Source organism: Spodoptera frugiperda, chromosome 1 (genome assembly GCF_023101765.2).
Source record: "Spodoptera frugiperda isolate SF20-4 chromosome 1, AGI-APGP_CSIRO_Sfru_2.0, whole genome shotgun sequence".
NCBI lineage: Eukaryota > Metazoa > Arthropoda > Insecta > Lepidoptera > Noctuidae > Spodoptera > Spodoptera frugiperda.
Window position 1 is genome coordinate 1,503,380 of NC_064212.1, and position 13,671 is coordinate 1,517,050.

The following is a 13,671-nucleotide window of genomic DNA, read 5'->3' on the forward strand; positions in this document are numbered from 1 at the left end:
ATTTGCGTTTTGTTATTTTTACAAGTTTAATTTTAATTCTTAATACTCGCTTAATTAATCGCTATAAATTCTTAATACTCGCTTAATTAATCGCTATAAAACAATAATAAAGTATATTTGTATATTTTTAATATCAAATTTTACTTTTACATACTAAAACAAATAATATTTTTTAAATTAAGACATACAGCAACAGGGTGCGCATAATGAAATTAAACGAAATCACTATTATCCTTATCATTTCATTTCTGTCAAATTTCTATAACGTCATTGTCATTCAGATTGTGATAGAATGTCTTGAATCCTGATTGAGCGCTAAAGTTTGTTATTGTTAAAATTAGTTAAATAATTAATAGATACGTGAAGATGGCATCTTCTACAGTGTTGAGAGTGAAACGTAGGCTCGAAGAGAATCCACAGGATACGCTGGTTCTTATGTGTAAACGGATAAAAACTGATAAGGAAGAAATCTCTCCGTCATTATTCGTCTTCCGGGGAACCGTTGATGATCAAGTATGTATAATAGAATAAGGAAGCTTTTAATGCTAAAAAAAATACTATGCCATCATAAAAATCCATGAAAAGAACCCTAAAGTATAACTTGTGTTGTATATTGAAGGAACATTTTAATTTCGGAAACATTATTGTTGTCTAACCTCTAAAATGACCACGGTTTTGTTTTAAAATGCCTCTATTATACTATTACATGCTGCTAAAGACTTTGTTTAGGTTATAAAATCTATTTTAACTAGATTAAAAAAATAAATCTTGAAGTCAAATCCACTGTTTACAAGAGTCCCCTATGGCATTTATTGTGTTTAAATACGATAATTGCGTCTTGCTTTTGCTTAGGGAGCATATGGTTGAGACTAAAAATAAAATTAAAAACATGACTAATGAAATGTGTTCTACCTACTGATCCAAGCTATAAATACAAATTATGAATGTCTAAGCTACTCTGAAGTCACTCTAATTTGTCTACTCTGCAGTGGAATTATTATGATAATAACATACAAACTTGTCCATTCACAGGAAACCACACATGTCAAGAATCTTTTACCAAAAACAGATATAAAGCAGCAGACCCTACCCAACGTAGACACTATCATAGAAAAATTAAGAAAAGAAAGAAAAGAGGTCACAACGAAGAGTCGTTATGAAATAGTCAACTGTAGTCGAGGTTTGAAGGATGAAGATAACGATGGAGAGAATACAGATGTACTCAATTTAATAGATCTGCAGAAAACAGATGACAAAGATGGGAACGTACAATATGCGTACGATCTCTATACCAGTTTGAAACAGGAGTTTGATATATCTATGATAGATAACTTTGTGGGGTAAGTTTTGTTATTAAAATTACTCATTTCTCTATATTGTTTTGTATTATTTTGCATTGTTATTGGTAATGGGAAATAGTGTAGTTTTGTTTTTTTATTTTTGGTTGATATTTATCATGGGGCAATTTTATACAAGTTTTACTTTTGTTTTAGTTTTACTTTTGTTCTCACTACATTTTATTTAGATTTTATGGCCTTTAATCTTCCCCGATAATAAACATTAACTTAAGATTTTTGTGAGTGGTTGTATTGAATTTGCACTTAGAATAGTTTCTAGTTCTTACCTTTTTGCTTTAATTATTTGTACTATATACTTATCTCCTCATTCCTCCGTTACAGTGTCGAAACAGGCTTAGTCCTAGACTCCTATGATCCAACACAAGACTCAGACCATGAAGCTGATGATGATGATGATTCCAACGATGAGAACAACTGGAGGAATGACTACCCAGACTCGGAGGCCAGCAGCATAGATGTGGAGGATATGGTGCAAGCCATGCAGAGGGTTGATATAGGTTAGTATTACTAAAATGCTATTTTATGAATGAAATTAGTAACCAGCCCTAATCCCGTATAATCAGTCTAGATTTATGACAGAAACTCAATAGAAAGTAAAAAATTGCCATTACAACTTGTACATCCGTGAGTCACATAACAAGCCAGTAGATTACTACCACACGGCCCTGTCTTGCACAATGCTGAACTTTTTTTATAAAATCACATGTATTTACGAATATTGGTGAAACTGTACTTACATGTCATTTGTTTATTTAGCGTGTTGAATTAATGTTTTTCTAACTTTCTTTTTCTTTCAGTATAAGAAATATTTATTCGTTTTTGTTTTATATTTGATAGCTACCTTTCTCTTTTATAGTACTTCTATTACATGTGAAAGATTTTTCATATACCTTTATACCAATAATGAACGATTTCATAAAGAAATTAATTTTAATTACAGAAGATGACCTATCAAGTGACACAGGCGAAGACAAAATATACGATGACCCACCGGACATACTTCAAGATGATGCTCAGAGATACGGTTCAGCGTACGCTAAATATAAAGCAAAGGTGTTGACAGAAAACCCAGATTTGTCCAACAGAGGTCTAATACTTTGCCATAAAACTGATGATGATGATGATCCAGGGTATAAGAATGATAGTGATGATGGATTCTACTACGGAGAAGATGAGGATACGGAACAGTTTAGGGAACAATACAGAAATGATTCGTCTGATGATAATTATCCGGATTGATCCGGTTTTGTAATATTATGGTGTTTTGTTTAATAAATGTTATTTTTTAATATTATATGGTGTTTTGTTTTTGTATTGGTTTGGTGTAAGCTGAAGATGATAGATACTTTCGAAATTCGTTACGAAGCCGAGAATTTCATTAACCTCTCGTCTGCATATTAGACAAAGATACAATAGGAAACACATTGTGTCTCGCGTGAATCTGCGTTCCGGCATACCAAGGGTTAATAGATTTTTAGCTTCATAACATAAAGAATAAGGTTGACGATTGTGTGAATAAATATTATTCATGAATATGAATCGCAACCACATATTTAAGGAAAAAGGAAGAAGTTTCATAGTTTATTCAAATAAAACAACATTGAAGGTCGAAAAATGTTTAATTTTGACAGATTTTTATTCCAAACACAGTAAAGACAGTTAGAAAGAGACAGAAGTCTGCATTGATTAGTATATCTTTCCTTTCTTAACAAAAAACCCTTCATTTTACAAGGCACACCTCCCCTCAATTTCAGAATTTGTTTTCCTATCTATACCCTTTTTCCGTTTCACCCCCCATAATCTCCCATCCCCTTAATAGATAATTAGACCAATGTTACCCCCCCTTTGTAAAAAATGATTTGGCCGAACATTCCTTGTCATTCTAAAACCTACTACGCACCATCTGGATGTCAGCAATCTCGTATACTTTATCGCCATTGGACTTTAAATTCGATTCGTTAATTTTTAAGGCCTAGTGCCCGTTTGTGATAGGGCAACGCGATCGATACGTTTATGACGTTCAGCGCTCTGATTGGCCAGCTTCAATTAACTTACCAATCAGTGGACTTAAACAAACTTGGACTAGGCACTCTAGTATAGAACGAAACTCAAGCGGAGTTCTCTTTTCAAATACAGTTAAAAAGGGATGCAAATACATTCAATATATACGTGCATCCCTTTCTAACTATGCTTGAGCACAGATCTCCGCTTGAGTACTATCTTTCTATAATTTAAGCCTTAGTTGGTTTGCAATAAAGGTCGTTTTAGCTTGTTTCGTCCAATGGTTACTAACTAACAAATGCAGTCGTCTGTTTATTGTATTGATGGTTTAAATGAAGTCGGTGAAGGTGGCGGCGTCCACCATGAAGTCGTTGTCCTCCGCCATCGCGTCGCCTGACTGGTTTGCCGCTGGGGACACAGAAAATAATACATAAATTACGAAATTAGATATTAGTGTTACCTGCTTGTCATCTTTTGCAACTAAATACTATATATACAACTGTTCAGGGGCCTTAGTCTGCTATTACAATTGTGTCAGAATGGTCGATCACTGATCAGTGCAAGAGGGACGCAGCTATGTAGGTTGTATAGCTCCATCCCTCTCGTACTGATCAGTGATCGACCATTCTGACACAATTGTAATAGCAGACTAAGGCCCCAGTTTCAGCCTGGGCAGCATACGGTGGCGGTGTGCCCTGCATAGGCTGAAGACCGCCGTGTCCTCAGGGATGTGGTCGGCGACGGGGACCTCCCGCGAGGCCATGGTGTGGAGTGAGGGGGATTGGGATGCCGTCTTGTCATTCTGCGAAGCAGTATCGACGAGGCGGCGAGCAAGGGTAGCTCGCCGCGCGCCGCCAGACTAGACTAGTACCTGCCTACCTCTGATGTTGCAGGTCTGCAGTCTAGCTACTTCCTTAGGTTTGGTACAGTCTTTGCTTACCATCAGGGCAGTAAACTCCGCTGTTGATAGTAATAAAAATAGGTTCTTACACATTTTCTTGAGCTGCTGCATCATGTAGACCAGCATGATGACGTACTCCGGCTTGGTCTTGGAGTTCTGGTAGATGCTGTCCTCCAGATCCGCTGCGGAGTACTCATGCAAGCCAGTCTCTTCTATGATGCTCTGCCTGTTAAACAAAAAAGGGCAAAAATAAATAAGCATGCTTTATTGCCGAACCAGATATCTAAATATTGCTGGAGCTATCAATCTGCAGATTTTTAATTAAAGATAGCGTAGTATTTCGTATGTCCGGAGCTACACACTGCCTAGCGGGTTACCGGGGCTTCGACTCGAAAAGCACGAGTAGGATCAGGGTGGTTTTTAGTCAGTAGGTATAAGAGTCTGACACTCCCTCTTGCCTCGCCCAAGGCGAGGAAGTTATTGGATGATTTTCCCCCTCAAAAAAAGCGTTTCGTATATAGGTAAGTAGGTATGTGCGCACTTCTTATGTTATGGTCTTAAGCAGTAAAAAAATCGCAGCGCAGCATTCTAGACATCGCATAAGAAAAACAACCGAGACAAAAATACAAGCAAGCAATATAAAAAAAACAACAACATTTTGCGCAATTATTAAAAAAGTAAATAAACAAACAAACGATTTGAAAACAATGCTCATTCGAGAGGCGATTCTATGGCGTATTATTAGGAAATTAAAGTCTCGAATCCAACTTACATCTTGTTGACCATAGCCTGGCGGCAAGCAGCAGTCTTCCACTTATTGTTGTCATTCGTGAGGATGAATGTGTCCGAGCCGGACTGCTGCGAGCGCCCTGAGTCGATCGCCATCGCTTGGGCAAAACGATCACAGAACTCGGCAGAATTCCCAAGTGAATTATACGGAATACTCCCCAGTTTAATAGCTTTTACTATCTTTATAAATCACGCGAGGACGCGCCGCTGTGCCTCCGCGAGATAAATTGGTAGACTATCAATCAATATCGTCAACGCGCATGCGCTATTTTGTTTTGACAACACTAGCCAGCGCTATGCAGCGCTGTCCTCATCTCAGACAGCGAAATTCCTACTTTATTTTTTGGAGTATAAAGTTTAAATTAATACTGGGGGATATTTTTTGCATCTGTGAGAGATGGTTGTTGGAGTTGAGGCTCTATTTCGATGGTGTTAGTGTTGATATTTATTTGGCTCGTATTACTGCAGGCTGCAGTTTGCTTAGTGCTGAAAACTTTAAACTATGATGCGTCGTGGCGGGCGTAGCGTCAGGTTGCTCTGCGCAAACTCGCCTAAAAATCTTTAATTTCATCCTACATACCTACATATTTCCCACGCAACATCACGCCTCTTATACACGGAAGGGGCAGGTAGAGGAACACCCAAATATTACCTAAATACCGATTTTCCGTCATTTGTTTTGCCTCCACACATAATGTTGAACATTTGTGGAAAAAGAATTGCCCGTGCGGGAATTGAACCTGCGATACATAGCACAGCAGCCAGTCGCCCAGCCACTGCACAAATATCCGTAGCGAGGGTCCATAAAGGCAAATTAAAGTACATATTATTGCCTTCCAATCGTTTGACGGGTTTGCGGATTCTGGCTACCTCGTATTGGTACCAAACTACTCACTCTACTCTTATATACCTATAACAGCCACACTTTTTTACAAACTTTACCCTACACTAGGATTTTCTCATGTGTTGTGGGTGCGTTTACAAACATACAAGTTCATATACCTACACATGACACCCAAACCTGAAACAACAAATTGTGGATCGCACAGTTGCTCCGTGCGGGAACCAAACCTACGATACGTTGCACGGCAGCCAGTTACGAAGCCACCGCGCCAATCGTGCGGTCAACTTTGTGCGTAACGAGAGAGCCATGACAAAGCTTTCCGGAGCTGCGGACTACTTAGCGGGTTACCGGGGCTCCGGCTCGAAAAGCAGGAGTAGGAACTAGGTGGTTTTTAGTCGGTAAGAGACACTTACTAGCTCTCGCCTCGTCCAAGACGAGATAGATGATTTTACCCTAACCTCTAGATTTGAAAAGAGAGAGAAAGAAATTATTTTCATAATAATTGGGCTCATTGAAAGCCAAGATTAAGCGAATCCGTTCAAAATGATTGCTTTTTGTAGTATCCTTTCTTCAGTAGGTACTTTACTGCAAGTATGTGATACCGTCTGTACAATGTACACCCACTTTTCACAATTTATACCTATTGTAAGTCCCATGTAATGGTGGTGGTAAGCCGGTGGTGAGCCTATTGCCATATAGGTACCGGGCACATTTCCAGTCTCCGTGCTACTACTGAGAAATTTTCGAAAAACCGAAAAAAGCCCAGCAATACTTTCCCGGCAGTCGCACTTGCAACCACTCGGCCAACGAGGCAGTCATAATGTGCACCTCTGCCTACCCCTTCGGGGATAAAAAGGTGTGACGATGTGATGCCATCTATCGTTTACTTAAGAATTTAAGAGAGGGACTAACTTTCTACAAAATCTTTGGTTGAACAGCAAATGATTTTGAGCGTTGGAGGTTGCTATTCTACCTTGTGGAAATTAGTTACGGAGTGCGATCAGAGATGACGTTAGTAGTACTCTTCTATTTTAGTGTACTGATATTTTTTTAACATTCGATGGGCTTCGTTTCAGTGTATCGCAGGTTTGACTCACTTAGATAATCTATTTTTGTTTGATCTAACCCTTCAGATTAGCCCTAAGGTTTTTACTAACCATTTCGACTATTTTTGTATCGTACGTTACACATTCCGATTTTCCCTAGAGGGCTTCGAAAATTTTCAAGGGTTATTTTTTTAGCTAGAACCACTAGTTTTCGAGCGGGTTAAGACTATTTTTAATCTAACTTATTGTCGAAAATTCATTGATAATATTATGTTTAAGGAGAGTTTATGAATAGGTTCATTGCTATTTTCATTGTGGTTTCTACTATAGGTCCTGGCTTACAGGAGTTGCAGCGGTTTTGTGAGATTGTGGCTTGTCTCATATAAGGCAAAATATTCAAAGTCAGTATCAAAGGGTGTCTCGAGGAAAATCAGATTTTGCGGAAAATAAAAATCATGTAATAATATGTGATAAATAATTTATTGTCTGGCGGTATTTTTACAATATCATTGTATGCCTACAACAGTTTACTTCATTAATTGTTATTATCACTTTAATTCAACGTCTTAAATATAATAATGTTGCATTTTAAACATTGGTAGGTACTGATGGGTGTCTTAAATTATTTTTTGTCCTAGCAGCAACCGATTTCAAATTTGAAGTTGCCATGCCTTTCACATTTTACATATTATGAAGTATTTTTAAGAGCTTCTATAATTTTAATCATATTCTAACGTATTCACGTTATATGGCAGTAGGTTACTTATAAAGGAATATCATATTTTTTATGTTTTAAGCGTTTACAATTAAATTTGAAGTGAAGTGAAATTCTTTTAGATATTTGGTGTTTTATGAATCTAATATGTGATAGTTAATAAAATAATAATTTAAGACATCCATCTATTACGAAACATATAAGGATTTTATTCGAGATGACGCTTCTACATTAAAAACTATGTTTTTACTGAGAACACAGTTATGGCACATAACATCAGATGCTGTGTTTCGTTTCAACCTTTTTTCTTTTACATAAAATGTCATGATTTTTTACGTTTTACTCTACTGAATTTTTAAGTCGTTAGCAGAAGTGGTTTTTCTTTAATTTCAGAATGAAAAATGGAAAACTTATATGTATTTTGAAATTAATGTTGTTTTAGATTTTGAAAGTGTTGCTATCTTACAAAATTTTATAGAGTAGTATTGCCAGAAGAGTTATATAATAATAGCCTACACAATGGTAGTTTTGTTAATGCATTTTTAAATCACTTCTGCCAACGACCAGTCCACTAAATACGTCATAATGGAAGATCGATAACATTTTTTTGATTTTGTACCTATATTTTTTAATCGCAACACTGATTCGAGACTCATTCCTTTATAGACAGACAAAACATAAAAGTTACACAAATTACAATAATTATACGTAGGGAACAAGTCTTGTAGTTACTTATTCTACACTATATTTAATGAGATAACTATAAATGCAAATTACGATTAATCTAGCGATGCTTTGGCATTGACAAAACATGGTATTTTACTGTTTGCCCAGAACATTTTGGGGTGGCGCTGCTTGCTATGGAAAATTGTTAGTTCCAATTTTCGCCGCGTGCCAAAATATACTGGGCACACAGTTTTTTTTTTATTACACTTACGTTTTGTTACATTTAGTTCGGGAATGATAAATACTGCGGTTAACCAGTTGTAAACTGTTTTAAGGAAAGGAATTGTAAAATGTACATTTTTAATTGCTGAAAGTTTGCGTTCTTGTAAGCTTTAAAAACCATTTAGAATATATATTGGGCATAATTTTGTATAAATACGTTAAAATTATATAGGTACATAGATCATCGATCTAAATAAATATTTTATCTGAAGACACATTCTTCGACAGGTTATTTGTAGAATCAGTTTCAAGTGACAAGAACGCAAAGTTGTAATTTTTTGAAAACACAATGTTTTAAAAAACGACACTGGTAAATCAAAACCATATTATGGAATCAGCACCTGCTTCATGGAGTAGATAAATTCGCCTAATAATTAATTAATATTAAACAAAAATTAACAACAAAATCAAGAACAATCACTTAGAATGAATGGTAATAATATTTAGTAATATCTTTACATATATTTACAATTTTGGTAATATTGTTTTAACCGTATACTAATACAAAGACGAAGTTTAACTTTTAACTAGGAATTTACAGTAACAGAGTAACAAAAACCTTAAAATTATTGAGGGCTTGTATGTACATTAGCCAATATATTAAGAACTTTTTACCTTAAGAACTTAAATGAGCAAGAACTTTTATGAGTTTTTACTCAATTGAGTTCTAAAGGTTTTTAAGGATTAAGAAAAAACATTCATTAGCTTCTCCTACGCCATTTGCGACCACCATAACATCACAAACGGTGGCGTAACTTAAGCTGAATTTCATATTTTGCCTTTTACATTTTTATATTTTAACATCGAATCGAAAATTTGAAACATCGATTTGGCATTGATATGCAGTACAAGATAAATTTTATAATCATTAATTTATTGCACAATCATTTAATTTTAATTTATTTCAAACGAGAGGATACATTCTTAGTCTAGGATTAATTACAAGAAATTCTGGTGAAGCAACTTAAGCAATTATGGTTTCTGCGAGCAATATTTTCAGAGTAAACATTGATATACACAGGACTTACAGTTACATATCGCCATTACGTGAGATTTCATCAAAATAACTTTAGAACCATGTAAAATAGTACCACACCTTTATAATAACCGAAAACAAGATAGTGTTAGAAAATGAATCTACATGATTTCAGTTTATTGCGCTTTAATCCAAAAAGATTTACGGGGTACAATAATAGATGGCGCTACTAGTCACATTAATTTCATGTTCTTTGATGAAACTCTACGAAAATGGGATATCAACTTAGCCTGCAACTCACACAAATATATTTAGTACGCCAAGTGTCTATAAGATTGACATTCATAGCACTGGCGTGTCTGTAACCCTTGCGGGCGTGGGCACATTATTGTTGGCCGTCGCATCTTGATTGTTGGCGGTACAATAAAACTGCTTGTGAGCCTTATAAGTGTTGACGTACTTGAAGGAAATGTCACAAGACTTGCAGTAGTTTGGAGTTTCCTCGAGTTCTGTCTCGGGTTCCTTCTTGATGTCGACCGTGGGGGGAGGAGGGACGGGGGACGTCTGTTCCTCCTCCGGCTCATCCGTCGCGTGGACGAGTCGCGCGTGTCGCACGACATTGCCGCGGTACGTGGATGTGTACGCGCAGCTGCCGCACCGATGCACGCGCTCCCCGCCGCCCACCGCTGGGCTGGGGGACGTCGCTTCACGGCTGTCCTCTTCTAAAACGCACGAGATGTAACTTTCTTCCTGAAATAGACGAAGTTTTAAATGTTAATATCGAAGTGGTATTAAAGTGGCTAAAAGAGATTGGTTTAGAAGAAACTGTTTTTGTATGTAAAGGGCTCTTTGCCATATTTATTTGATTAGGATAACAACTTAATAATAGTGTTTAGTGATAACATCTTACCTGCAAATCAGCAGGCTTCTTGTTGTTGAAGTGCATACGTATGTGCGTGCGCATGCCTCGCAGTGTGTTGCCCCGGTACCGGCAGATGGTGCAGCGGAATGCCTTCACACCGGCGTGCGCGTCCATGTGGCGCTGCGCGGCCGCCGCTGTCGGGGACACCACGTCGCAGCAAGGACACTTCCACCCTCCCTCTGACCCAGACGTAGGTCGCGGAACTTCAGGCACACTCCGAGGAGATCGAGTCTCACGTTTAGTGCAATAGTACGACTGATGAGTCGTCAGGTTGTCCAGCGAACTGAAGTGTATTCCACACGCCAGACATATCAGTTGGCGGTACTGAGGCGGCGGACCAGGCTCTGGTGGCGCGGGACTCGCGCGCTCCTCACCACCTCCAGCTGAGCAGTAATGTCGCTTGTGTATGCGATAGTTCTCGTACTTACAAAACACGATGTTGCATTCCTTGCATTTAGAAACTCCCTGTTTCACAAGCACTTGAGGAGATGCACCAGTCACAGGTAGTTCTGATGCCAAGCGTAATGCTAAGGCAGGTGGCAAGATTGCAGGAGGAACTATGGGTGCGAATTTCTCTTCGGGAGGTGACGGCACACTTGGAGGTTTGGGAGTAGGCCCTCTTGAGTTTAATCGCCGTCGCTTTGGTGAACTTTCTGCACTTGGTGAGGAAGACCGCCGTGAAGGAGACGGCGTTCCTGGAGATCCTGGTAGAGAAGGAGCACAAACTATTTGCTCAGGAGTCGTCGACCGTATTCTATTTTCTTTTTCATGTTCATCAGTGACCACTGATTCTGGGGACCGCCGAACACTAAGATCTAGTGGAGTCACACCTCCATCTCTTGATGGCTCTCGAGGTCGGTTGGCTGATTTTAACACCTCGGTTTCTTTTCCATCAGAGTTAATATTTGATAATGCCCGACTGATTGGTTGGAATGTTCCATTTGGTAACAGAAAGCATGGCGTGTCCGGGTCTGGTAGTGTTGCACCAGGGAGAGTACTGGCGCCCCGTAGTAATGAGTACGGTACAATGAGAATAGGATTCGTGGGTAACGCAAGTGCGTATTGGTTTTGGTTTTGTGCTGGTGGTGTGGCTCCAGGTGATGGAGGGGCAGACCCTGAGGTTGCTGAGCCACCTCGAGCTGCAGCCAAAGCTTGTTTCACGACTTGTCTCGTACTACAATAGTGTTGCTTGTGAGCACGATATGTTTTTATTGAGCTAAAGCGAATATCACAATCAGCGCAGTAACGGTCTTGCACTGGTGGACCGTCTGTGACTTCTCCGTTTGAGGTCGGCGTTGGCGCTGGAGTACCACTGCTGACCGGAGATGAGGAATGCATCCTCATGTGGCGGTTCAAGCTCACTTTTTTGTCTGCACTATATGAACAATACGTGCAAGCGTACTGCTTACCAGCAGGTCGCGGAGTTTTCGCATCACTGCTGGACTCATCTGCTGCAGGATCAGATGAGGCATTCGGCCCTTCTGTGGGTTTTGGAAGTCTATTTGAACAATAATGTTCTTGATGTGCTTGTAGCGTACTTAACGATGAGTAGCGTATACCACAAGGTTTGCATACATAGCTCGGAGGACCAGACCCTGGGAATAGCCCTGGGAACGCAGCCGCCGTTAGGGCGAGATAGTCTCTCGCGGCTTGTGGTGCTGCTGCTGGTGGCGGTGGAGGAGATGGTGAGGGTGGCTCATGTTTGAGCGTCGTCGCCTGCGGTGCCAGCGCAGGGTCTGTAGCAAGGCTGGTGTTGAGGCGCAAGCGAGGTGGTGAGGCAGCAGGTGAGCCCCCCGAGGCTGGTGAGGCGCCACCGCTGGACGCGGCACGCTCCCCCTCTGAGCTGGGCGTGCGAGGTTCTCCCGGCATCGCCTCGCTCTCGTTTCCCCATTCCTCGTCCTCACCTGAAAATAAAAACAATACAAGTGAGAATGTATCGCGTGCGCACCTAAATGCAGAATATTGCAGCAAAAAGAATGAATGCCATATCGACTCCTATTAGTGTTGTTAATAGCTATGTGATGGCGAGTTGGCAGCGACGTCCCGCGATAGTCGTCACTCGTCACGTTTCGTCTCGTATCTGTCGACGTCAGTCAGATGGAGCCTCGCGAGTCGAGGCATACATTAGCGCTCCTAATTGAGACGTGGCCGCGCTATGTAAATGTCGCCGCGTGGGTGGGGCGCGAGCACCGGCCACTCGTCTTAACAAATGCGAGAAATGTGGACGAGATTAAGTTCGCGCACTCGGATGGTTGATCCGTCATTACGGCCGATGCTCGTCCATCAATATCGTGCGCGGGCCCGCGGCCAAACAGAACAAAAACTTAACGGACCCCGTTGTAATTGGATCTGATTTCCAGAAAACGCTCGCTCACCTTCCTTTTTGAGCGACAACGATCTCTACCGAGCGAGGAATTAACCTATCTTTCGCGCAGCGATCTCGACTCAAAACGCCAATTAATGAGAGGCTCAACTTCATTCTCCTGGCCCTGTGAAGATCATTATATGGGCACGACAGCGAGATGGACGCGACGATTGGTGCGGCCGCGCACCGACCGCCATCTCGCGGTAACGAACACTGCTCGGATCGGATTGCGTTCGGGTCACGCTATCCTAGTGTGCGCGCGTTCCGATTGGTCATTACGATTGCTCGGTGACGCGCGATTGGCCGACTAATGCTGCCTTTATCTGGCAGCTTAATGTTAGCGTCATACCGAACGCGAGCTTATCGCGGTTCGTTAGTCGCGCTCCAGCTTCTGTTTTTCGCTAAATAAGTTATAAGCTTGTGATTGTTGGCTTGGCGAAAGGTTGTCCGGACAATCAGATAGATGGCGTGACTCGGTGTCGTTTATGCAGCGCTCGCGAACTGAACGTCGATTCGTTAAATGATATACATCTGTGCCCTTTGTCTTTATAAACATGTCATTGCGTCTGTACAAGAGAGAAACATGCGACTCATGTATTCGTTGAAAGCTAGCCCGCATAGTTTGACTAGGAGGTACAATGAGCTGGTTAGATTAGGTGTACCCTTTGACTGCAAAGTTGCTTCACGGATGCAGGAGAACAATGCATGTTGTTGGAAATGTGTATAATTATGTAATGGAATTTAATGTTAAATGTTATTTGAAACAAGGCCGACAAGCGTCATACACGTGCCTACACACGTAGGGA

At 40.2% G+C, this 13,671-nt stretch overlaps 3 protein-coding genes across 6 annotated transcripts in view; 1 reads left to right on the plus strand and 2 right to left on the minus strand.

Annotated features, from left to right (window-relative positions):
• The first annotated feature begins 268 nt into the window (after window positions 1-268).
• Window positions 269-2,652, plus strand: LOC118273656 (probable RNA polymerase II nuclear localization protein SLC7A6OS). Its single transcript, XM_035590737.2, has 4 exons — window positions 269-513; window positions 1,033-1,340; window positions 1,680-1,855; window positions 2,299-2,652. Exons 1-4 carry the CDS (start codon window positions 367-369, stop codon window positions 2,595-2,597), a joined length of 930 nt encoding a protein of 309 aa, XP_035446630.2. The 5' UTR covers window positions 269-366; the 3' UTR covers window positions 2,598-2,652.
• Window positions 2,653-2,958: 306 nt separating this feature from the next.
• On the minus strand, window positions 2,959-5,292 carry LOC118273700 (mediator of RNA polymerase II transcription subunit 15-like). The gene is made up of 3 exons (XM_035590797.2): window positions 5,033-5,292; window positions 4,350-4,486; window positions 2,959-3,767 (listed from the first exon to the last, which is right to left on the minus strand). Exons 1-3 carry the CDS (start codon window positions 5,143-5,145, stop codon window positions 3,688-3,690), a joined length of 330 nt encoding a protein of 109 aa, XP_035446690.1. The 5' UTR covers window positions 5,146-5,292; the 3' UTR covers window positions 2,959-3,687.
• Window positions 5,293-8,777: 3,485 nt separating this feature from the next.
• LOC118273222 (zinc finger protein ush) overlaps window positions 8,778-13,671 on the minus strand; it is a 196,856-nt gene continuing 191,962 nt past the window's right edge. For all 4 annotated transcript variants that reach the window (XM_050696172.1, XM_050696181.1, XM_035590081.2 and 1 more), the window contains 2 exons: window positions 10,489-12,404; window positions 8,778-10,328 (listed from right to left, as the gene is read on the minus strand). In XM_050696172.1, the coding sequence (XP_050552129.1) occupies window positions 9,921-10,328; window positions 10,489-12,404 (2,324 nt within the window). In that variant the 3' untranslated portion in view covers window positions 8,778-9,920. The remainder of the gene's footprint in view (window positions 10,329-10,488; window positions 12,405-13,671) is intronic.

Bases quoted from the DNA above. Each gene is read 5' to 3' on its own strand.
- LOC118273656 (XM_035590737.2), top strand. From the start codon at position 367: ATGGCATCTTCTACAGTGTTGAGAGTGAAACGTAGGCTCGAAGAGAAT. The intron at 514-1,032 runs GTATGTATAATA...GTCCATTCACAG, and splicing joins GGGGAACCGTTGATGATCAA to GAAACCACACATGTCAAGAA. The intron at 1,341-1,679 runs GTAAGTTTTGTT...CCTCCGTTACAG, and splicing joins ATGATAGATAACTTTGTGGG to TGTCGAAACAGGCTTAGTCC.
- LOC118273700 (XM_035590797.2), bottom strand. From the start codon at position 5,145: ATGGCGATCGACTCAGGGCGCTCGCAGCAGTCCGGCTCGGACACATTC. The intron at 4,487-5,032 runs GTAAGTTGGATT...TTTGTTTAACAG, and splicing joins CAGGCTATGGTCAACAAGAT to GCAGAGCATCATAGAAGAGA. The intron at 3,768-4,349 runs GTAAGAACCTAT...CTGTGTCCCCAG, and splicing joins GCAGCAGCTCAAGAAAATGT to CGGCAAACCAGTCAGGCGAC.